The 23,829-nt window shown below is 41.5% G+C and overlaps 1 protein-coding gene across 1 annotated transcript in view; it reads right to left on the bottom strand.

Moving 5' to 3' along the window:
* LOC136523526 (protein virilizer homolog) overlaps positions 1 to 23,829 on the bottom strand; it is a 31,828-nt gene that overhangs the window by 1,580 nt on the left and 6,419 nt on the right. The window contains exons 5-26 of the mRNA XM_066517184.1: positions 18,478 to 19,149; positions 18,023 to 18,394; positions 17,802 to 17,903; positions 17,503 to 17,685; positions 11,418 to 11,559; positions 11,143 to 11,324; positions 10,386 to 10,471; positions 9,926 to 9,974; positions 8,050 to 8,116; positions 7,487 to 7,968; positions 7,293 to 7,392; positions 7,026 to 7,159; positions 6,843 to 6,910; positions 6,536 to 6,755; positions 5,774 to 5,989; positions 5,524 to 5,676; positions 4,678 to 4,731; positions 4,394 to 4,602; positions 4,244 to 4,310; positions 2,647 to 2,963; positions 1,504 to 1,684; positions 14 to 1,429 (exon numbers count right to left, since the gene is read on the bottom strand). Of these exons, the coding sequence (XP_066373281.1) occupies positions 14 to 1,429; positions 1,504 to 1,684; positions 2,647 to 2,963; positions 4,244 to 4,310; positions 4,394 to 4,602; positions 4,678 to 4,731; positions 5,524 to 5,676; positions 5,774 to 5,989; positions 6,536 to 6,755; positions 6,843 to 6,910; positions 7,026 to 7,159; positions 7,293 to 7,392; positions 7,487 to 7,968; positions 8,050 to 8,116; positions 9,926 to 9,974; positions 10,386 to 10,471; positions 11,143 to 11,324; positions 11,418 to 11,559; positions 17,503 to 17,685; positions 17,802 to 17,903; positions 18,023 to 18,394; positions 18,478 to 19,149 (5,472 nt within the window). The remainder of the gene's footprint in view (positions 1 to 13; positions 1,430 to 1,503; positions 1,685 to 2,646; positions 2,964 to 4,243; positions 4,311 to 4,393; positions 4,603 to 4,677; positions 4,732 to 5,523; positions 5,677 to 5,773; positions 5,990 to 6,535; positions 6,756 to 6,842; positions 6,911 to 7,025; positions 7,160 to 7,292; positions 7,393 to 7,486; positions 7,969 to 8,049; positions 8,117 to 9,925; positions 9,975 to 10,385; positions 10,472 to 11,142; positions 11,325 to 11,417; positions 11,560 to 17,502; positions 17,686 to 17,801; positions 17,904 to 18,022; positions 18,395 to 18,477; positions 19,150 to 23,829) is intronic.

Here is a 23,829-nt window from a genome sequence, read left to right as displayed (position 1 = left end):
TATGTTCAATTACCTGAAGGCCTGTGAAAGCACTAGGCATACTAGAGTCAAAAGATTGTGTAGGATAACCAGAAGGACTAGGTGTTGGTCGATCTCTAGCACTAAAGGAAGATGACTGCCTATTAACTGAATCAGTATTTTGCATGGGCACCGATGAAATTGGTGGTGGCATTGGTGGCAGAGGTGGATGGTTATTGGAATGTCTATGCTCATGCCCATGGGATCCACTTGACAGAGAAGTCTCAGAAAATTTTTGTGGACTTCTCTTTTCATGTCTGCGAGATAATTGTTGATGATCTGCTTGTACAGATGATCTCCCAGACACACCAATAGAAGGATAATTAGACTCTTCAGCATGATCACGAAAAGAATTCTTCCCTGGGCTAGAAACTGAATATTTCAGTTCCAAAGAATTGTTAGCTTCTGAAAGCATTGCAGTCTGGGAAGAAATGTCAATGCCAGGACTTTCATCATCCTGTGGGAGTGATGTGGCCCTCTGGGAAAAGGGAATTCTTTCATTCTCCTGATTTTCTGTCTCAATAACAGGACCAGGAGAATTTTCCCCAATAATGACAGGTGGTGATTGGAGACTATCATCTGGTTGAGGGAAAGGAAGTTTATCATCTGAACCTGATTCCTCATCAAAGACAATTTCAATTTCTTGGTCATCATCGAGATCAGTCTTGGGTTGACGCAAGTTCTCTGTCTTAGTACGAAGGCTGTCATCTAAACTTGTCTGACTTTTAGCTTGAGGTGCATCTCCAGTTGGGGCTGGCACAGGATTTTGACGTTCTCTCTGCCTTGCCATAAATTCATCAACATGAATGGATGGAGGCCTTCCACTAAGCATTCCCCGTGGAGTAGAGTTCACAATATTTGACGCACTACTTGCACCATCTATGTTTCTCTCTCTTGCAACATAGTCATCTACATGCATTGAAGGTGGTCTACTTGTGTTAGGTTTCCGCTGGCGGAAAGTGTCTCTGCGTGTATGTCCTGAAGAAGCATTGGTTGTATTTAAACCTCGTGAGAACTGTCCAGTGGGTTCAGGCAGTTGATTATCCCTTACACGCCTACTTGCACTCTCTCCCAGTGCTAATTTCCTCCTGGCAGATTGGCCAGGTGTTAGTTGTTTATCAAGAGAAGAATCAGGCAACTCCCAAACTAGTCTCTTTGCAAATTCACCCTCTTGGCAGTCAAGAGGCTCTTCTGAATCAACAATAACCTTCCACACATTAGAGAAGAGAAAAGGAGATTCATCATTTACTGACACATTGGCTAGGGATGGCATCAGATGAGCTGTCATAACAACAGAGCGAGCAATTTCGGACAGTGAGTCAGTGCCTTCTTCAAGAACCATCTGCACTGAATCTGCGGATTGCCCAGAATTCTCAAGAATAGTGTGTAGTAATGTGATCGAATTCAATAGCTGTGAATTGACATCAATATTAGAAACAGGACAGTAGAGCAAAAATATTCTAACATAGTAATGAAGTTATATACCTTGCGTAAAAGAGTCTTTCCAACAGCAGTCGTTGAATTTTCAAAGCTCTGGCATATCTTCTCTTCAGATGTCTTCATGAATAACTCAATCTCACTTGGACTCTCACCAGATGATTCCAAGGAACCACTAGGATCAGAAGGGAGCCCAAATAGATGCCTCAATATTAACAGACCCTCGAGACTACAAGAAACAGCAAGATAATAATTGCAAGTCAATAAGATTTACTCTGATATGAACCCTAAATATGCAAAAAGAAATAAACTGCAAGCCAACGCAAATAGCACCGGAATCAACTAATACCCAATCATGGTAAAAGTTAACTGTGAATACAACAAGTTCGTTTAAAGATCTCAAAACAAGTAAAAGTGTATAGTGTTACTTCCTCTGCGAACAAATCAAATGCAATTAAAATTAAAATAGGTATTACTTCTTCACTATCCTGTGTGCACATCACAGGCAATTGAACAGATCTCTGAGCTTTCCAGCGAACACAAATGCCAAAAAATTAAATCAAAGCAGACCACTAAAATGCAGACTAATGTACAATGGAATAGACAAACATCATGCATTTTTTTAGGAGGATTCACAGTGAATTCAGGAGTGAGGGCATCGGATAGGATGGACCAGAAACAGCAACCACACTATGAAAATGATTTTAACTTTGAGAGCAGGATAAGTGGATAAATTGTACCAATAATGAGTACATTATTCAAAAAGAGAAATAAATGGAAAAATAAGAAATGAAGAAAATGAAATGGAAATGGAGAAGGCTGGGACATGCATGCACGATGTGACAGCATGGAATCTGGCAACTCAGGATCCTACATGGATGGTCTTATACCCATATGTATAGATAATAGGATCCTACATGGATTGTGGGTGTATGGAGATGGCTATCTCCCCAAACATGCATGACCCACAGACACGGCGCAAGGTAACACAATATACACAGTTCTGTAGAAATTACCATATGTTGACTACCTCAACAAACAGAAAGAGAGCAAAAGGCAAGTGTGCTAAATAAAATGGCTTCACCCAATGAACATTGACAACATGTAACTGCAAATAATACCTCTACACAATCTTCTGTGGATTAAATGCTATTGAAACATTCAAAAGCAATAAGAGGAAGCAACACTTACTTTTCACCATATTGGCTGAGGGTGATAGCACCTAGTGTCAAGGAATAAATAGTTTCTACTAAATAATCCATTGGTTGATTAGAACCAATATATTTTACAAGCTTCTTCCAGCACTTGAACAATGAGGAAAAGCAATTCCAACCATCTAGAGTTGGCAAGTTATGGTTAGGGTCACTCTCATCTTTTTCAAGAACATCTTTGTTGGAAGTATGTATTTGTGACAATATCAAAGTTACTGCACTTCTACAGGTATAAGAAGAAGCCAATTCCTTGAACGCCAACGAACATGCTAACATTTCCCGGCCAACAGGCAAAACCTGGGGTATTTATATTATAACATGATAAACATTATAATGAATCACAGAAATAATATAAACTAAATTTGAACAAAGATATAAGAATGATATTGAATTTTTTAATAAAGATTATAACTTGTTAATGATTTCAAATTTAGAGTTGCATTGTATACGATTCAGTTAAAACAGTGATGAATACATTAGGAAGTACTTCAGGTGGAAACAAACTAACAAGTTTTCTAATATGCTCAAAGACATCTCAGCTACAGGCAAGATAATGTTCAGCATCCGTGTAACACTCAAGAACAAATATAATCCCATCTGCTAGATACGAAAAAGAGAGAAGAAATGCAAGTGCAATAGTGCAAATCTACTGTTCAATGTTTACACTGTCACACCTATTACTTATATTTTCTGCCTCGTTTATTGCTGAAGTTTTTTTAGACCTTTTTTAAAACTTCTACATACATAGTGTTTTATCAAAATGAGTATAATTTCCAATTGTTAACTTTTCCAACATACTATTACTTTCCCACAGCATTAAGGAAAATATGCAGTACGGTAAATAATTAAATTTCTAAAGTTCATCTTTCATCCAGGTATTTCTTATTCCGAATATACATAAGTTTGTACACCAAAAATGACTGCATGTACTGGGATATCTTAAGATGATTGCATACATTACTTTAGACTCAAAGGGAATTACAGTTTCAATAATAAGGTCTGTAAAACCCTGGCAAAGAAGAAAAATAGAAAAGCAACGGTCAGCAGGTATCTAGAAAATTTTTCAGCATCCCAGGTCAACACCTTCACGGTTTCCTTCTGTTGTCTAAGAGCAACCATTTTGAATCTAAAGCTGATTTTTGAGGTTTTCCATGCCAAATGGATTAGTGTACCAAAATTCCAGCTCCTAGCCTCTTACAAGGCTACAAGTATTTACCATATAAACTAGGTGGACTCAAAACACAATTGAAAGCTCCAGAAGTTCTCACCATTATTACCATGTGGCCCAACATTACAAAATTTGATGATGTAATTTCATGTGGAACCAACAAGTGCCTAATTGTCTGTTCTTATTGCCAACTCTCGGGCCAAATCAAAACACACAGGGTCATCTCAAATCATATCTAATTCCTTCAGAGCAGGATAACTTAAGAACATGACAATACTGACATCATGAAGCAAAGCTTGGGGATCAAATAAATAAACAAGTAATATATTATGAAGAGTGTTTCAATACGCATCAAAACCCATGTTTCCACAAGAATAGACTAATGATAAACAAACTAAAAGAAATATACCTGGCAGAACATCATGAGGTGATGCATGACAAGAGAGCATTCATGAACAGATTTCTCATTCAGGGACCTAGTTGAATGGAAAATCATTAGTTTTAGTATGTAAATAAGAAATATGTTTCTAAATAAATAACAGCGTGATTGTGTGTTTACTCTTCAATAACAGCCTTCTCATTATTAGACGGGTCGATACTAAAGATATATGCAATAGATTTAAATAGAGGGATCCTCCATTTGAGCATGAGGTCATTCTTAGAGGCCGCCATTCCAAAAGTCTGATTATCATCCGAAAAAGTTGCTCGGCTACAATTCTGTAGTAACTTTCTAAAAATCCTTGTGAATCCCATCCTCCAAAGCAATACCTGAATTAAGAGAAATGAGAAGGGACCACGAGAGAAACAGCTTCCAAGAATCATAGATAGCAAATAACCTCTCACCTTGCCAGTAGGATGCTCAGATAATTTTACAGTAAACTGAAGCAACTGATGCACCTGGAAAATGCATAAAGAACTTCAGGTTGCCAATGCTGTGTTTTTACCAAATAAATGATGACAGAACTGAATTTTAGGAACAAAGAAAAAAGAGGCTCCTTCAACCATTCTATGATGCCGAGAAAATAACCGAGTGTTACATGCTTCATTGTTAAATTAGCACACAAATAGAATTTTCTGAAGTTTGATGCTTGATCGATTTCCAAAGACGATTCAAGGCACATCTAGAAATGTGCCATACAGTTCAAAACAGAAACTTCTCAAAATGCTGGCAGGAGATTCATGCCAGAATCTAGCAAATTTTCAGGACACCCCAGCACCACAGTGGCAAGCATCAAGGTCTTTTGTGGGTTATCCCAGCAGAACTGATTGTTTAGTATGTTCCAGCACATAAAGGGAAGAAAAAAAAGCAAACCAAAGCATCCAGACAAAAAGGAGAAACCAGAACAAGGCTTTTGGATTTATCCCTGTTCCAGGAACCTAACCAATTTAGGTGAAACTCAGAAGGCTCCAATAGATAAGTGAGTTGCGCATAAAAGAAGTGCTTGCATCAGCATATAGACAAGCTCTAACATTCATCTTGCTAAAAAACAAAAAAAAAATGCAACAAAATCATACAATCATACAAAAAAAAAAGCTGGCCTTCAAGAACTGGTCAAACAAAGGATTGCATTTCTCATGAGGTAAATGCCCACCTAACTCCAAGAATTCCAACAGTAATGCATTTACAATCACCAAATTAAAGTGATAGCACATATATTATGCAAGCATAATCACTGCACAGTCTCATACCTTAAAGATCTCTCTCTCTGACAGGGAAGTTTTGTCAACTTTATCGTCTAACCATATAAATATAGGGCGTAGAAGAACAACTGCACACTCAATCTTTTCTGAGGCAACACGAACAATGAAAACACGAAGCATGTCCTGTATCACCATTAAGGCCTGCAATATGCGATGATTTATGTAAAAAGTGATAAAGAAAAGAAGCCATTTGCTTTGGAGAGATATGATAAGCAAAAGAAATAAAGCCAGTACATACCGAAGTAGCAAAGTTATCAATGATACGAGCAAGTCTATCAAGTTGTGGCATCAGCCTCACAAGTAATATGGCCACATGTTCAGGATGCAGGTACCAATTCACCTCTTTCTCCACTTGAGGCCCAAGCACTGTTCCAGTACTCAAAGATCTAATGGCACTCAGAGAAGGAAGTTCAACTTTCCATAGCCATATGCCTTCATCTGGGAATAGATCACCCTACAATGCACACAAGATATGAGAACAGCAGTAGAAAAAAAAAACTAAAAAGATGGCATCAATACTACTTCCTCTGTTCCAAATCATAGTTCAGTTTAGCTTTCTCCTAAGTCAAAATTCTTTACCAATTTATAGAATGTATCAACCTCTGTAGTAGCAAATCAGTTTCATTAGATAGACTCCCTTTGAAATATATTTACTCGAACTTGGTAATGCATTTACTCGAACTTGAAGATGTTAATATATTTTTCCAAAAAATTGGTCAAAGTTAGAGAAGTTTGTCTTAGGACAAAGCTAAAGTGAACTATAATTTGGAACAGAGGGATAAGAAAAGGGAATTTATAGTCATCTCAAATTAGACATTAGGTTTGAGGACATGTGCCACAACCCACGATATTGGCTGAAGCTTACTAAGGATGATATGGTGATGGAGCAAATATTCTTCCACAAACCAAAACGTTAGCTTTAGGTCCTACTTAGGATTGGATGATCCATTCGTTCTCACATCCTCAGTCCCAGAGGTGCAAAAGTAGCCAAAATGCTTACCAGAAGACAAAGCAGACTAAAAGCAGCCTTTGGGCCCAATGGTACAGACGCATTAGTAGCCTCGATATTTTCAAGAAGGCAATGAAACAGACCAGGTGCCCAATTATACAACGGCCAGCAAGCAAGTGCTGACGTGATAAGATGGCAAACAACACCAAAACCGATAGCAAAAGTAGGAAACATGAAGGACAAATCTGCAGCACAAGCTGCTAGCCTCGGGCTGCAAGAATAGAATTGCAGACATTGTTAGATAGAGAGTTTGAGAGGGAAGGGTAGGAGGTATAAAATGGAACGTGATATGCACAACCTAACTTCTCGATGCAACTGCAGAAGAGAACTAAGAAGTTTTTTGTTGCGGTATTGTTCTTTTGTTTCCTGCAATGAAAAGATAACCCAAGACCACAAAATCAGCTTGAAACAATTGTTGGGCTCATACGCAGAAGATATATCCATATTGATTGTGTCACAGAGAATAGGAAGTGCAGCTTACACGTAATATATGAAGGAGATTTATCAACAAGACAAGTGAGGGAATCATGAGGTCAACAATAGCTTGCTCATGAGTTCGATCTAGAAGTAATTCCGTGGTAGAACTCAGTTCAGCCCCTTCATCAACAAGGTAATCTGAAGAATAATTTTGAAGTTTTAGGACAAAAAAGAGCACACAAAGATTCATGAATACATACAAGAATCTAAAGATATACTGCTGTCACAAATTCCATGTCACAGTAAAAAATATAAAACATGTTGCACTCACCATAACTATTTGATAAACGCTCAAGCATAGACTTGCAGTTCATCAGGACTATGTATATAACAGTTATGGCGCCTTCTTCAAAAAGGGATGACGCCACGGCCTTTGCAGATAGCAAAAAGGTAAGCATGTCATCGCGAACTATAAGTCATGAATAAATGGGTTTTCCATGAGACCTATGAGCATGAGTTTCTTACCTTATCATCCGAAATAAATGCCAAGATACGGAAAGCGGTTGTTAATTGGACCACAGAAGTGATGCATAGGGCAACTCCGTCAAAATACTTATCCGCAACAAATTTACCAAGAAGATTATCAATGACCTGACCATCTGAGCTACTATTTGAATCTGCAACTACATTTTCTACATCCATTGAATCTGACACAAGCACATTTCCTGAAGAAAGATGAGCATCTCCACCAGATGCAAGAATAGCAGAATAACGAAGAAGCCCGCGAGCACCATTTCTCTGATAAACAACACCAGCATCAATCCATTCAAGCAACCTTGTTGGTGCATCTTTCCTGTTTGAACCAGGAGAAGATGAATGCAGAGCCTTGTGCAGATCAACAGCAAACCCAATCCATGATTTCAGTGATGAAGCGGTTGAATCCGCAACCAAAACTTCAAGAATTTCTGCAGCTGAATGGAAAATTGCAAGACCCAAAGGCGACCCTCCTGAGATCAGACAGACACAAAGACATGTAAGCTCATGAATACAACACTAAATCAAATGGAAGGATCCAGAAGATTCTCAACCATTCTTAGCCATGACTGAATCAAGATCCTTATATGAAGAGAGAGATCTCAGTAGAACTGATATTGCCTGCAACAAAAATATTGACATCACTCAACAACCCAAATAACTTTTGAGAGAATTCCCCATGTGCCACTAAAAAAACTTACTCACCCATATGTAAAAAAGAAAAAAAAAAAACATCTTAACTCATGTGCCACAGCTTCCAATTTTCCATTCCAGTGCCACTACTGTCAAGTTCTGCCTACTTGTCACCCATTAGGTCTACTTGTGCTGTTACTCTTTGCTTTAACAGACAATTTTGCCCTTGCTTGAAGGATATAACCCTTCTCCTTGACTGGAGTTGACCCTGACCCCAAGCCAAGATCATCCTCCTCGTTATAGCCATGGCCAAAGCGGCGAGCTGTCCTTCCGAGGCTGACATGCTATGTTTCCCTGGTCAACAGAGAGGCCAGAGCAGGCAAGGAAGCAGAGCCTCGCCACCAGGATCCTGGGCACAAGGCCCTTGCCGATGCATGTACCCACATCATCGGCACCTAGCCTTGCAACATGTCTGTCGTCTCGCCAATGACGATCCCCGATGAGCACAGCAGCACATCACCGACAGACTGCATGCGGACACCTTGACTGCATCTACACCAAGGTGTGCCGGGCCCAAACAGCAATTTGGGCCTGCTGACGGATTATGCGGTACCGTTCGCGTTCGAGCAATGAGCAGACGCCGACGCCGCAGAGCAAGTGCTGCAGTGGCGCATGGGTGCGTTCCTGAACAACTCGAATGCCGTGGAGGGGGCAGGGGACGATGACCGCATGCTGCTGTGCCTGTGCCCAGAGATCCCCGGGGGACATGAACAAGATGCGGCCCAAGCCTGTGGACCCCATGTGCATGATGTACCTCACCATTGCCTGTCACATCGTCCTCCCACTGCAGGTCGTCTTCATATGCTTCAGTGAGCATGCTCTTCTCCCCCTTCCATATACATATTTGTTCGTCTGCTTTACTTGATCTGAGCCTGACCGACGATGATGGCTTGCAGCAGGGCACTCATCCCCACAGGTGGTGAGCAGGTTCTCCCAAGTCTGGGATAACCCAAGAACTGCCATGGAATGGATGCTTCCACCAGTATGCACTGTAGCTGTGTGATCTCTGTGCCAAGGAGCACCCCCTAGCGTCTTTTTTTTGTGTGTGTGTGTTTCTTTGTCTGTGTTATTTTGTCTGAATGGCATGGGGAACGAAAACAAGCAGCCTATTACTGAACTAAAGTGTAATACAATATTTTCCACACACATGATTAACAATTACTCCCTCCGTCCTAAAAAACATGGATTTTCAGTTGCCCTAAGTCAAACTATTCTAAGTTTGGCCAAGTTTGTAAAGAAGAGTATTAAAATCTATCACATCGAAGAGCTAAATTATGAAAACACATTTCATATTGTATCTAATGAAGCTCATTTGATATTGTATATGTCATTATTGTCCTTTTCTACAAACTTGATCAAACTTAGTATGGTTTGACCTAAGAGAAAAGCCCTTATATTTCAGGACGGAGGGAGTACGTAGGCAAAACTTGACAGTAGTGGCACAGGGAGCAAGCGGGCTCGAGCCTGGTTGGCTAGCTCGTGTTAGAGTTGAGCTAGCAACCACGGTTCGAATCCCCGTGTGCACAGCATTAAGCCATCTCATATGGCCGGGGTTTCGACCCTATTAGCTTTTTTTAGTAGTGGCACAGGGAAACAGAGAAACTTGACGCCATGGTACATCGGGGAGGAGGATTTTTCTGTAGTACATATGGGTGAACAAGGTTTTTTAGTGGCACATAGGTAATTCCCTCAATAACTTCCGTAAGAGAATAGTAGACGTAGACAAACAGAGTGTACCTCAGGAAAATACCCAAGAGCTAATAATGCTTGCCGACCAGAATCAGACCTGTATCACAATGTAAACCTATGTGGTGAACATCATATGGAGTCATTGAAAAGTCTACAAATAAAGATGTTGGAAACAAGAATCTTTCCCTTTCCAGAAGTGCAAACCTTTGTGTTGAGAATTTAACTAGGCATCTTCAATTTTAGATACAACTCTTAGTTAAAATATAAAATTTGCAGGTATTTAACTAGAGCACTGAGAGGAAATCGATGCATTACTGGACATCCAGAAAATATTGGTGTGATGTTCTATTATTGATTATTGTGGAAAAGATAATTTTGTGAGAAAAAAAAATCTGAGCAGGGTACTGGACACAAAATTGGATGATAATCTCTATTTGCAGCCTCTCGTTATTCTTTTACACAACTGTTCATATGCACAAGTAAATGTAACGCTATCTTCAATACTGACCTTGAAATGGCACAAAGTTCCCAAAGAACCCACAAAAGTTCGTCAGAATTTGGAGGAACTGAGGGTATCCTATTGGCAGCACTTGCCTATAGAGAAGAATATTATTATCATTAGAAATAAGAGACTATATACAGTTCAAATCCGATAAATTATTTGCATGTAAATTATGTTCCTACAAGTGATATAATATAACTAATACTCCCTCCGTTCCAAATCATAACATTTTGGCATTTCTAGATACACAATTATGTATAGGTGCGTAGCTAAAGCTATGAATCTAAAAAAGCCAAAACGTCTTATAATTTGGAACGGAGGGAGTAGTATATGTAACTGCATTCATAGGGTGGACAAAATGATACATAGTATGAACTGAATGATTTCACAAAAACATGTGAAAACACACACAGAACACTGGTTGTCTAGCCCAGGGCAGGAGATGGAGATGTGGAGAAGGGGAATACTAGAGATAATTTATTTTTTATCCTTTCTTTCATGATATCCTTTATTCCATAATGGCATCCTCTTTAGAAAGAGTCCACATTCTTAAAATTGAATTGTATAATCTTATGTATTTTAGTTTCATGGCAGCATAAAGCCAAGTTGCCAGCCCTTGACCAACAGTAGGCCAGTAGGGCATGCCCCACATGACACCCTTTCTTTCATCGACCTCTTCAGAGTGTTGAATATGTGTATATGAAAAAGCTCTTATAAAACAATAGAAATTGAATAGGTGTGATGCAATGAGGCCTGCACAAACCACTTTAAGATGTAATTCTGTGATCATTCCAACTTCTTTTGGGCGGCAGAAGAACCCTTTTGATAAAAGAACAAAAGCCTGCCGAAGAGTTATGCATTCTGCTTTATTCATATTTTCTGCATCTTGAAGAGAAAGAACTACAAGCTCAGTTGCTTCAGGTTGACTGAGCAAGAATGATAACCCTGGGAATATAAAAGAATAAGTTCAGTCAGAATTTCAGGAAAATGGATATTAAGATGTTTCCAGTTTAAGAAAGGTAAAATGCTGATCAAAACCTGAACGACAAAAGAGGAGGGAGAGGATAATAGATTCAATTGATGATGCTATCCCCATCAAAATTTCGGCAGCAGGGCCACTGGCTAAATGCAATATAGGTGATGACAATAAGGCCGCTGACAGAGGAAAAAAACTTCTTTCCTGCATATAAAGAACACAGAAGTAAAGAAATTGTATCTCAAGTAACGAATTTAGCTGTAAGCTTATAAAACAAGTGCATTTATGACGTCTATGAATACTGATAATCAACAGATTGTAGAATGCATTCCCATAAATCATTTCGTTTATGAAGCTAAGTTAAAATATTTCTCATCTTGTGCTTTTAAGTAGTTAAAATTGATAATCAACAGATGGCCAATAAAATACTTTTCATCTTGTGCGATTTTGCAGTTGATCAATTTGCTTTATCCAGTTGCCCAGTTAGGCAACGCCACAGATCACATATTCTCCAAATCATTTTCTAGTTGCCAAACTCATTTACTCCCTCCGTTCCAATTTATAGGTCGTTTTGACTTTTCTAGATACAAAACTTTTATTATGTATCTAGATATATTGTATATCTAGGTGCATAACAAAATTTATGTACCTACAAACTCCAAAACGACCTATAATTTGGGACAAAGGGTGGTACTATCTTAGCTTCAATTTGGCATCAGAATCAAAAGAACAGATATGCTTGCTCCTATGGTTGGGACTGTTGCCTGGATAGCTAGCAAAAGTTACTATTTTCAAGATAAAGAATGGTATGACCATCAGCTCGTCATAATTTTTCATATCAGAATGCAAGGGATGGGTCAAACCCGTTCTGATTGGAAATTGTGGAATCCTAGAAAGGCCAATAATACAGGCTAACAGGAAAAGAACAAATGAGATACAATGGTTACAGCAGTATAAGGTTCAGCCTCAGTGGAATTGTAACAGCGGAATAGAATAGCTATCACAAAATTTTCTCAAGTACATGAGAGAACTGTGTATCATTGCATTAAGAATAAAGATCCAGTTAAGGAGGTAAGGCGATGGGACCGGATGGTATCCCAATCGAGGTGTGGAGATGCCTCGGGGACATAGCAATAGTATGGCTAATCAAGCTGTTCAACCATATTTTTCGATCGAACAAGATGCCTGATGAGTGGAGGAGAAGTATATTGGTACCGATCTACAAGAATAAAGGGGATATTCAAAGTTGTACTAATTACCGGGGAATTAAGTTGATGAGTCATACTATGAAGCTATGCGAGAGAGTTATCGAACATCGCTTGAGAGCAATAACACGGGTCTCTATGAATCAATTTGGTTTCATGCCCGGAAGGTCAACCATGGAAGCCATTTTCTTAATAAGACAAGTTATGGAGCGGTATAGGAAGAAGAAGAAGGACCTACACATGGTTTTTATTGACTTAGGAGAAGGCTTATGATAAAATACCAAGGAATGTTATGTGGTGGGCTTTGGACAAACATAAAGTCCCAACGAAGTACGTCGGGCTCATTAAGGACATGTACAACAATGTTGTGACTAGAGTTCGAACAAGTGATGGAGACACGGATGACTTCCCGATTAGTATAGGACTATATCAAGGGTCAGCTTTGAGCCCTTATTTGTTTGCCTTAGTGATGGATGAGGTCACAAGGGACATACAAGGGGGCATCCCTTGGTGTATGCTTTTCGCGGACGATGTAGTGCTAGTTGATGAAAGCCGAACAGGAGTGAATCAGAAACTGGAGTTATGGCGGGAGACTTTGGAGTCCAAAGGTTTTAGACTCAGTAGAACTAAAACTGAGTATATGAGATGTGACTTCGGCACTACTATTCGGGAGGAGGAAGATATTAGTTTGGAAGGTCAAGTAGTGCCTAGGAAGGATACCTTTCGATATTTATGATCAATGCTACAGAGAGATGGGGATATTGATGAAGATGTTAGCCATAGAATCAATGCAGGGTGGATGAAGTGGCGGCAAGCATCTGGTGTCCTATGTGACAAAAGGGTACCACAGAAGCTAAAAGGCAAGTTTTATTGGGGCGTAACCCTCTTAGCGACGCGCCATATCGGAACCCGGGTATGGTGTTAAATGGGCAAGGGCTGGGTCGTCACCCCCGTGACGCGCCGTGTCGTGATCTGGGCATGGTGTCAAGTAACCAAGGATCGGGTCGTCGCTTCCTTAGTGGCGCGCTACATCGGCGCCCGGGTGTAGTGAGAAATGAGCAAGGGTCTTCGCATCAGAGTCGACGGGTGCGAAGGGTAAGGAAGCTAGTCGAACCAACTAGGATCCGTTTAGGTAGTTGGAATGTAGGGTCACTTACAGGTAAGTTAAGAGAATTAGTTGATACCGCGACTAGGAGGCGTGTAAATATATTATGCGTTCAAGAGACTAAATAGAAGGGTCAGAAGGCGAAGGAGGTGGACAATACAAGTTTCAAGCTTTGGTACACAGGGACAGTCGCGAATAGAAATGGAGTAGGAGTTTTGATTGATAAGAGCCTCAAGAATGGTGTGGTGGGAGTGAGAAGGCAAGGAGATAGGATTATCTTAGTCAAGCTTGTCGTTGGTGATATGGTCTTGAACGTAATTAGTGCGTATGCCCCCCAAGTAGGCCTCGACGAGAGTGCTAAGAGACAGTTCTGGGAAGACTTAGATGGCCTGGTTAGAGCTATACCTAGTAGTGAGAAGCTTTTTATAGGAGATCTTAATGGGCATGTAGGTACTACAAGCGCAGGTTTCGAGGCAGTTCATGGAGGTTTTGGGTATGGTAGTAGGAATCAGGAGGGGGAGGAAGTTTTGGACTTCGCGGTAGCTTTTGACCTGATGATAGCCAACACTTTCTTTAGAAAGAGAGAATCTCATCTAGTGACCTTCAGTAGCGGACAACACTGTAGCCAGATTGACTTTGTCCTCGCAAGAAGAAAGGACAAACGAGCATGCTTGGATTGCAAGGTGATACCAGGGGAGTGTGTTGTTTCTCAACATAAGCTTTTAGTGGCAGATTTTCGTTTTCAGGTGCGTGCCCGTAGGGATAAACAAGCTAAGATTGAAAGAACAAAGTGGTGGAAACTGAAAGGGGAGACGTCAGAGGTATTTAGGGAAAGGGTTATCAAAGAGGGCTCTTGGAAGGAAGAAGACGACATAAACAATATGTGGGACAAGATGACAACCAACATTCGGAAGGTAGCCTCAGAGGTGTGTGGAGTAACCAAAGGAAGGGGACGCGAGGCTAAAGACACTTGGTGGTGGAACGAGGAAGTCCAAAGGGCTATTAAGGAGAAGAAAGAATGCTATAGACGCTTGTACCATGACAGGAGTGTGGACAACATAGAGAAGTACAAGGTGGCAAAGAAGACTGCAAAGCGAGCTGTAAGTGTGGCAAAGGGTAGAGCGTACGAGGATCTTTACCAACATTTGAGTACGAAGGAAGGAGAGAAGGATATTTATAGGATGGCTAGGGTTCGTGAGAGAAAGACACGGGACTTCAACCAAGTTAAGTGCATTAAGGATGAAAGGGAGCATCTCTTGGTAAAAGAGGATGAGATCCGACATCGATGGCAAGAGTATTTTGACAAATTGTTCAATTATGAGAATATGGACACAACCTTTCAGTTGGATGACTCTTTTGATGACACCAATAGGCGCTTTGTGCGGAGAATCCAAGAATCTGAGGTCAGAGAGGCGTTGAAAAGGATGAAAGGAGGTAAGGCGATGGGACCGGATGGTATCCCAATCGAGGTGTGGAGATGCCTCGGGGACATAGCTGTAGTATGGTTGACCAAGTTGTTCAACCATATTTTTCGATCAAACAAGATGCCTGATGAGTGGAGGAGAAGTATATTGGTACCGATTTACAAGAATAAAGGGGATATTCAAAGTTGTACAAATTACCGGGGAATTAAGTTGATGAGCCATACTATGAAGCTATGGGAGAGAGTTATCGAGCATCGCTTGAGAGCAATAACGCGGGTCTCTATGAACCAATTTGGTTTCATGCCCGGAAGGTCAACCATGAAAGCCATTTTCTTAATAAGACAAGTTATGGAGCGGTATAGGGAGAATAAGGACCTACACATGGTTTTTATTGACTTGGAGAAGGCTTATGATAAAATACCAAGGAATGTTATGTGGTGGGCTTTGGACAAACATAAAGTCCCAACGAAGTACGTCGGGCTCATTAAGGACATGTACAACAATGTTGTGACTAGAGTTCGAACAAGTGATGGAGACATGGATGACTTCCCGATTAGGATAGGACTACATCAAGGGTCAGCTTTGAGCCCTTATTTGTTTGCTTTAGTGATGGATGAGGTCACAAGGGACATACAAGGGGACATCCCTTGGTGTATGCTTTTCGCGGACGATGTAGTGCTAGTTGATGAAAGTCGGACAGGAGTGAATCAGAAACTGGAGTTATGGCGGGAGACTTTGGAGTCCAAAGGTTTTAGACTTAGTAGAACTAAAACTGAGTATATGAGATGTGACTTCGGCACTACTACTCGGGAGGAGGAAGATGTTAGTTTGAAAGGTCAAGTAGTGCCTAGGATGGATACCTTTCGATATTTAGGATCAATGCTACAGAGGGACGGAGATATTGATGAAGATGTTAGCCATAGAATCAAAGCAGGGTGGATGAAGTGGCGGCAAGGGTCTGGTGTCCTATGTGACAAAAGGGTACCACAGAAGCTAAAAGGCAAGTTTTATAGGACGGCGATTAGACCTGCTATGTTGTATGGTGCAGAATGTTGGCCTACGAAAAGACGACATATTCAACAGCTAAGTGTCGCGGAAATGCGTATGTTGCGTTGGATTTGCGGGCATACAAGAAGGGATCGAGTTCGGAACGATGATATACGTGAGAGATTAGGGGTAGCGCCAATTGAAGAAAAGCTTGTCCAACACCGGTTGAGATGGTTTGGACATGTGCAACGGAGACCTCCAGATGCACCGGTGCGTAGTGGAATCCTAAGTCAGGATAGTAACGTGAAGAGAGGCAGAGGAAGACCGAAGTTGACTTGGGTAGAGGCAATAAAAGGAGACTTGAAAGGATGGAATATAACCAAGGACTTAGCCTTAGATAGGAATGCTTGGAAGACAGCTATTCACGTGCCTGAACCTTGATTGTTTCTGTTGGGTTTCAACTCTAGCTTACCCCAACTTGTTTGGGACTTAAAGGCTTTGTTGTTGTTGTTGTTGTTGTTGATTAGACCTGCTATGTTGTATGGTGCCGAATATTGGCCTACGAAAAGACGACATGTTCAACAGATAAGTGTCGCGGAAATGCGTATGTTGCGTTGGATTTGCGGTCATACAAGAAGGGATCGAGTTCGGAACGATGATATACGTGATAGAGTAGGGGTAGCACCAATTGAAGAAAAGCTTGTCCAACACCGGTTGAGATGGTTTGGACATGTCCAACGGAGACCTCCAGAGGCACCGGTGCGTAGTGGAATCCTAAGCCAAGATAGTAACGTAAAGAGAGGTAGAGGAAGACCGAAGTGGACTTAGGTAGAGGCAATAAAAGGAGACTTAAAAGGATGGAATATACCCAAAGACTTAGCCTTAGACAGGAGTGCTTGGAAGACAGCTATTCACGTGCCTGAACCATGATTGCTTCTGCTGGGTTTCAACTCTAGCCTACCCCAACTTGTTTGGGACTTAAAGGCTTTGTTGTTGTTGTTGTTATACCACCCAATCAAAGAAGTATAAAGTCTGCAACAAACAGAAAAGAGAAACAAGGACTACTACCAGGACTCAACTCAACCCAATGCAAGCTGTGTCAGACCTTGGCTGACAGCGCCATAATAGAGATGTTAACACTTATAAGATCAAAGAGCTAGTAAGGTTTGGACCCTAATTCCTAGAAACAGACATGAAATGTTGAGAGCACAAAGCATTCATAGCCTGTCAAAACAGCAGTCAGAGCACATAGGTACAGAATACGTGCAACTGTCTAATATAGACAATGAAGTTATATAAAATAATAACATAAAAACAGAGAAGATAATGCAAATTGACACACGAGTATTAACCTAACTATGATCAAGCTCAGACCACATAGGTACAAAATATGTGTAGAAACAGCAAAGCAAATTAACAGTATTACCTGGATAAGAGACAATAAGTATGGATCAGTATCATACTGCAAAAAACTGTACTTAGACGAAGTTATAAGATCAATTGTTGCTTTGTATGAAAGCAAGCCTTCTAAATGTTCATACTTAAATATTCTTCTAGCAGTAGCCACTGGTGACGGATCTTCAATAGGGCCACAGCAAATAATCAATTTCTGTATCAGCATTTGTCAACATAAAGTCACAATGTAGCCCATCACTTTTGAGGATGACACTGTACACACAGATGTAAAGAATGTTTGCCTGTAAAAGGACAAAGTGATAGTCTTACCAGCATTTCAGCAAGTTCAACACTAGCAGAAATAAGAAATGGAACTCCATCAGTAGAAAGTTTATCATCCTGAAGATTGGAAATCACTTTGACTACTGCAGACTGCAAAACAACCAAGAGCTTCGCATCATCAACGTTACATATATAAAACTACAAAACAATGCATTAAGATTGAATACAAAGATCAGTCGGTAGGGGGTTAGGAGGGGGGTACTTCGAACCTCGTATTTAGATAGTATCTCATAAAAACGCAAGCGTTGTAGAACATATGTAGCTAGAGAGGCAATATCATGCCTTTCCTTTTCCAGTAGAAGCTTCAGCAAAGAGCAATAGCCATCACTGCCGCCAACAGGTATACTGCTGTGCTCAGTTTGCGGCCACCATCCCAGGAAAGCTTCACATCCAAAACCATTTCGAGTAGCATGCTCCACAATACCTAGGAGAAGCAATATGGTAGCTGCAGATTTTGGTGTCTTCCAGCAAAGCAGATTAATGATTTGCTCCATCCCACCAGTATCAACAAAATAAAAGCAACTCTCCTTTGAGGAGCATAGTAGGAGAACCAAACTCAAAGACAGGACCAACCATTTGTTCTGAAATCGAATTGGCGTGAGATAAAAAAAATGTTGAACATTAAATAGATGTGTAGCCAATCAAATAACATCACATAATATACCTGAGAAGGACATTGTAGATCAAGTAAAGAAAAATTCTTGTAATATGGGAAACATTGGTTAAACAACTCAATTAGAATCTTGGTCGTGGGCAAGTCTTCATCTACTCCGATGGTAAAACCATTATCATTGAAAAGATTACTGTCAGTAACAGCATGGACATTTTTCCAAATTTCAGAGAGCTCATTACCAGCTTCAGCAAGAATTTTGTTAATTTCCTGAGAATCAAAATCACTCTTGGTGAACGCATTTGCTGAGTCTTGACTCGAAGTATGTAGAGTATGGTTTGTACTAGCAGTCACATATTTAGAAATAGCTGAGAGAACTGCGCTTCTTAGGTTAGGAATAAGATTTTCCACATCAGACATTTGGTACATTTTCAGAGCCAAATGTAAGACTTTCTTCGCTTCAATTGATAAGTCAACACCAGTGGCATGAAAACTCAACGGTTTCAATGATGATAATGATTCTTCAAATGACAATTTGGATGAATGTAGCGCTGGTGGGAGGTCTTCAAGCTTTCCCTCTGATGGAGAGCTAACAACATTCGCAAGAGAATGGTCCAGGCCTAGTTCTATGTTGAATTGACCAAGGTCTTCGGCGGTATTGCCATATATTACAAGGGTGAGGCTGCGATAAGTTCCACGCAGAACTAAATGGTTTGTCACAATAGCCTGCAAATTAAGAAAAACAATGAAATTCGTGTGAAGCAAAAGAAGAATCATGCCCCACAATATCAGACAAGCACATGTGACAAATACTACCAAGTCAATGACTGCCACATGATTTAGATAACAAGCAGAAAATCTAGAACAAGGCAGTTTACACTAAGTAAAGAACAACAGAAGTCCTCAAACATGTTTGGCTGTATTTCCAATGTCTATTAACTTGTAAATTGCAGTGCCCAGTAAGAAAATCTGTTACTAGAGAGCTCAATAAGCATGACATCTGACACCAGTGACCTGTAAATTAGTTCGAGTCAAGGTGTAATATTATCCATGACTACCAATTAGAAAGCATAGAACTGCTGCTGACTTATGGTTGCTTGTATATTCAGCTTTACAAAAAATGTCATTTGTCAAATAGAGTTTAAATACAACAACAACAAAGCCTTTTAGGCCCAAGCAAGTTGGGGTAGGCTAGAGTTGAAACCCAACATGAGCCCCTAGTCACGGTTCGTCAAATAGAGTTTAAATACCACATTTTAATTGTTTTTTAATAAGGGCCACGTTTTGTTTGTTAGGATAAAATAAGGATACTGAAAATCTGTTTTTCGAACACAAAATGATGAGCTTCATCATATCTTTTTTCACAAAAGAAAATTAAACAAAAAAACAAAGAACAAAGTAGTTGATACTATTACTCCCTCATTTCAAAATAGGAAAAAGTCTAATTGACCCCCCCACCTATCATACTCAGTCTACTTTACCCCCTCAACTATGAAACCGTCTGTTTTACCCCCTGAACTTTCCAAAACCGTCTAATTCACCCCCTGGACGGGTTTTCAGGGCGGTTTTGCTACAGTAACGCGGGTTTGATACAGTGACGGCGGTTTGCTACAGTGCCATCAGTTTTGAATTTTTTCCCCCGGTAAATTTTGGAAAAATCATAGTAAATCATAGAAAAATCATAAAATGAAAAATCTAATTTTATTGGACTCCACATGAGTAGATCTACACAGTGAATATATAATACATTATGCTTTAGTACAAATTTTTTTTTGTAGCTTTAGATTAATTGGAAAATCTAATTTTGTCTGTAATTAATTGGAATAATTCATAGCTGCAGCTTCTATGGTCCAATTGTGGTGAAATTTTTATGGTACGCTAATTATTGTATGCTTGAACTATAGTAAAAATTTCGTACTCATTGGATTATGTATAACTTAGTTATAGATAAATTCTAATTAATTACAGACAAAATTGGATTTTCCAATTAATCTAAAGCTACAAAAAAATTTTGTACTAAAACATACCGTATTATATATTCACTGTGTAGATCTACTCATGTGGAGTCCAATAAAATTAGATTTTTCATTTTACGATTTTTCTATAATTTACTATGATTTTTCAAAAATTCAACGAAAATAAACAAAAAAAAGGAAAATTCAAAACAACGGTACTGTAGCAAACCCGCTGTACTGTAGCAAACCCGCTGTTACTGTAGCAAAACCGCCCTGAAAAACCGCCCAGGGGTAAATTAGACGGTTTTGGAAAGTTCAGGGGGTAAAACAGACGGTTTCATAGTTGAGGGGGTTATGTAGACCATCTTCCATAGTTGAGGGGGTGGAGTAGACTTTTTTCCTTTCAAAATATATAGGGTGTAGTATGAGAATTCAAAAAAGTCAAACTTTGACATCATTAGTCAAAATATATGTATATTTATTATTTAGTGCACAAAAGATGCATCAATTGATTTGTATTTCACATGTATTTCAGTAAGACACTAGAAGCATACCCCGCAGATTGCTGCGGGGAATGTGAATGAATTTTAGTGGATGGTGTGGCATGCTGACGTGGACAAATAAATGCATGTTAGTAGATGATGTGGCTTGTTGAGGTGGATAGCTTGCATGAATAGATAGGTGCCACAGTTGCATGTGCTAGTGGGCTGCTGATGTGGATGGTTTGCATGTCGAGATAGAATTCTAGTAGGGTTTAGGATTATAGGATATATAGATAGAGATAGAGATTGGTATGTAGTAATTGGTAATATATTGTAAGACAAAGTACTATAGTCAAAGTATACTTCGAAAGATTTTTTCAAATCCTAATATGGTTTATTAGAGGCAGAAGTAAACAAGGATTGTACTATTAAATAGGACCTTAACTAACAACTTAAAACCATTTTATAAACACTCATTAAACAGCTCCCAAAGAATCTTTAAATAATTTTGCAGCTGAGTTCAAGGACTCAATGTCAGACTCTGGAAAGTTCAGGGTCTTACAATCACTTATTGCAATTTATAGATCTGAAATAAACAACTATTTGAAGTCCTAAACCCTATCCACTGTCCTATCTGTCATACACACATAAAATATCTTTAGATCTAGAAATTGCAGTTGAAACTTACTACTGATCATTAAACTGCAAAGATTCACATTTTCCAGATGGATAAAAGGGTGAGCAGATAATCCCATCCTCAGTTGAGGGTGTTCTGCAGGTTTTGTTCATACCACACTCTGGGACTAAAAGCCATAACAATGTTATATGTTATATTAGGATATGTATAATCCTGCACTAATCATAGATTGTTTGTAATCCCATAGATAGGCTAGCTGCCATATATAGCCTAGGATTCTTTCTATGTATAGCCTAGGATTGTTTCCTTGTACAGGGAATAGCTTTCCATATGTGTAATTTCCTTGTATGCCTATTAGCTATATATGAAAGGCTCCCCACCCACGTTCAGTGTGTGGTGATTCTCCTCCTTTCCTGTCTATTCCACATGGTATCAGCTTAACCGATCCTTCTTCCCCTTCCCACCGCACCCTCTGCTGCCCCTCCCTCCTCCCACCAGGGTCGCCATGTCGACTGAGTCTGCCACCAGCTCCTCCTCCTCCTCCAGCACCACGAACAGCCTGGGCTCCCTCTCTGCCCCTGCTGTCTTCGTTGCTCCCTATGCAACGATCAATGTCAAGAACCACATCCCGGTGACCCTGGAACTGACGAGGCCCAACTTCAACCAGTGGGAACCATTCTTCACCTCTCTCTGCGGGAAATTCGGCCTTCTTTCCCACATCACGAAGGAAGCTGGCTCCCCCGACCCTGCCTGGAACATCGCCGACGCCTGCGTCCGCAGTTGGCTCCTTGGCTCTGTTGGGCCGGATGTCCTCGGCCTGGCGACGGCGCCAGATCAGACCGCGCGTGCCCTCTAGCTCGCCATCAGGCGCCTCTTCGAGGCCAACAAGGCCCCGCGCGCCATCTTCCTGGGTCACGAGTTCTACTCCATGACCTAGGGCGACTCCCCCGTCAACGACTACGCCCAAAAGATGAAGGCCACCGCCGACGCACTCCGTGATGTCGGTCGCGTCATCACCGACTCGGAGCTCGTCCTCAACTTCCTGCGCGGCCTCAACCCCCGCTTCGCCAGCACCGCCGACAACATCGCCGACTCGCACCCGCTGCCGGACTTCGCCACCACCCACGAGAAGCTCGTCCTCAAGGAGCTCCGCCTCGCCAACGAGGGCACCGTGGCAGCCCAGACGGCGTTCCACGCCGCGTGCGGCACTGCCTGCCGCACTGTCTCCAGCGCCACCGGCGGCAGCTTCACCGGCTATGGTGGCGGCTCCAGCAGCGGCGGGAAGGGCGGCGGCAATGGCCGCTGGAAGAAGAAGGGCAAGGGCGGCGCCCTGAAGTCTGCTGCACCGGCGGCTCCGTGGCTCTGCTACCCGCCCTGGAATGCTGCGCCGCACCAGCAGCCATGGCGTCCACCAGCATGGGGCGGCCCTGGCGTGCTCGGGGCTCCTCCCCTGGCCCAGGCTCACACGACCTTTGCCCCCGCTCAGTTCTCCAGCGCCACGAACTCTGCTCTGCCTCCTCACCAGCAGCAGGGCGGCTGGGATCAGGCAGGCCTCATCGCTGCCCTAAACCAGATGTCGCTTCAGGGGTCCTCCCCCTGGGTCTTCGACACCGGTGCCACTGCCCACATGTCGTCCTCGGATGGTATACTCTTGTCCCGTCTCCCTCCTCCTCCTTCTGGCATCACGGTTGGCGATGGCACTACCATTCCCATCACCTGCCGTGGACCATCCAGATTACTCTCCCCGCACTCTACCTTTCATCTTCATGATGTTCTGGTTGCCCTGCTCTAGTACGCAACCTCCTTTCAGTTCGTCAATTCACCCGTGACAATGCTTGTTCCGTTGAATTTGACTCTTGTGGCTTTTCTGTCAAGGACCAGCAGACCGGGCGCGTGACTCTTCGCTGCAATAGTGGTGGCGACCTCTACACCTTCCCCACCACACCGTCCACTTCCTGCAGCCTCACCACCACGTCGTCCTTGTGGCACCACCGCCTTGGCCACCCCGGCCCATCCAGCCTCGCCACTCTACGGAACATGTCGGCCATCTCCTACAATAAGAATCCGCCTTGCCTCTGCCATGCATGTCAACTTGGCAAGCACGTGCGACTCCCATTTAGCCATTCCACCTCTGTAACAAGTGCCCCATTTGATTTACTACATTGTGATGTGTGGACATCTCCCGTGCCTAGCAACTCCGGTTTTAAATATTATCTCGTCATACTCGATGATTTTTCCCATTACTGCTGGACATTCCCACTGCGCCACAAATCTGAGGTGCACCGGCATCTTGTCGAATTCTTTGCCTACGCTACAACACAATTCGGCACCA

The sequence above is a fragment of the Miscanthus floridulus genome, chromosome 2, assembly GCF_019320115.1.
Source record: "Miscanthus floridulus cultivar M001 chromosome 2, ASM1932011v1, whole genome shotgun sequence".
In the NCBI taxonomy this organism is placed as follows: domain Eukaryota; kingdom Viridiplantae; phylum Streptophyta; class Magnoliopsida; order Poales; family Poaceae; genus Miscanthus; species Miscanthus floridulus.
Note: the sequence above shows the minus strand (reverse complement) of the source record. Positions and strands in the feature narration are given on the sequence as shown.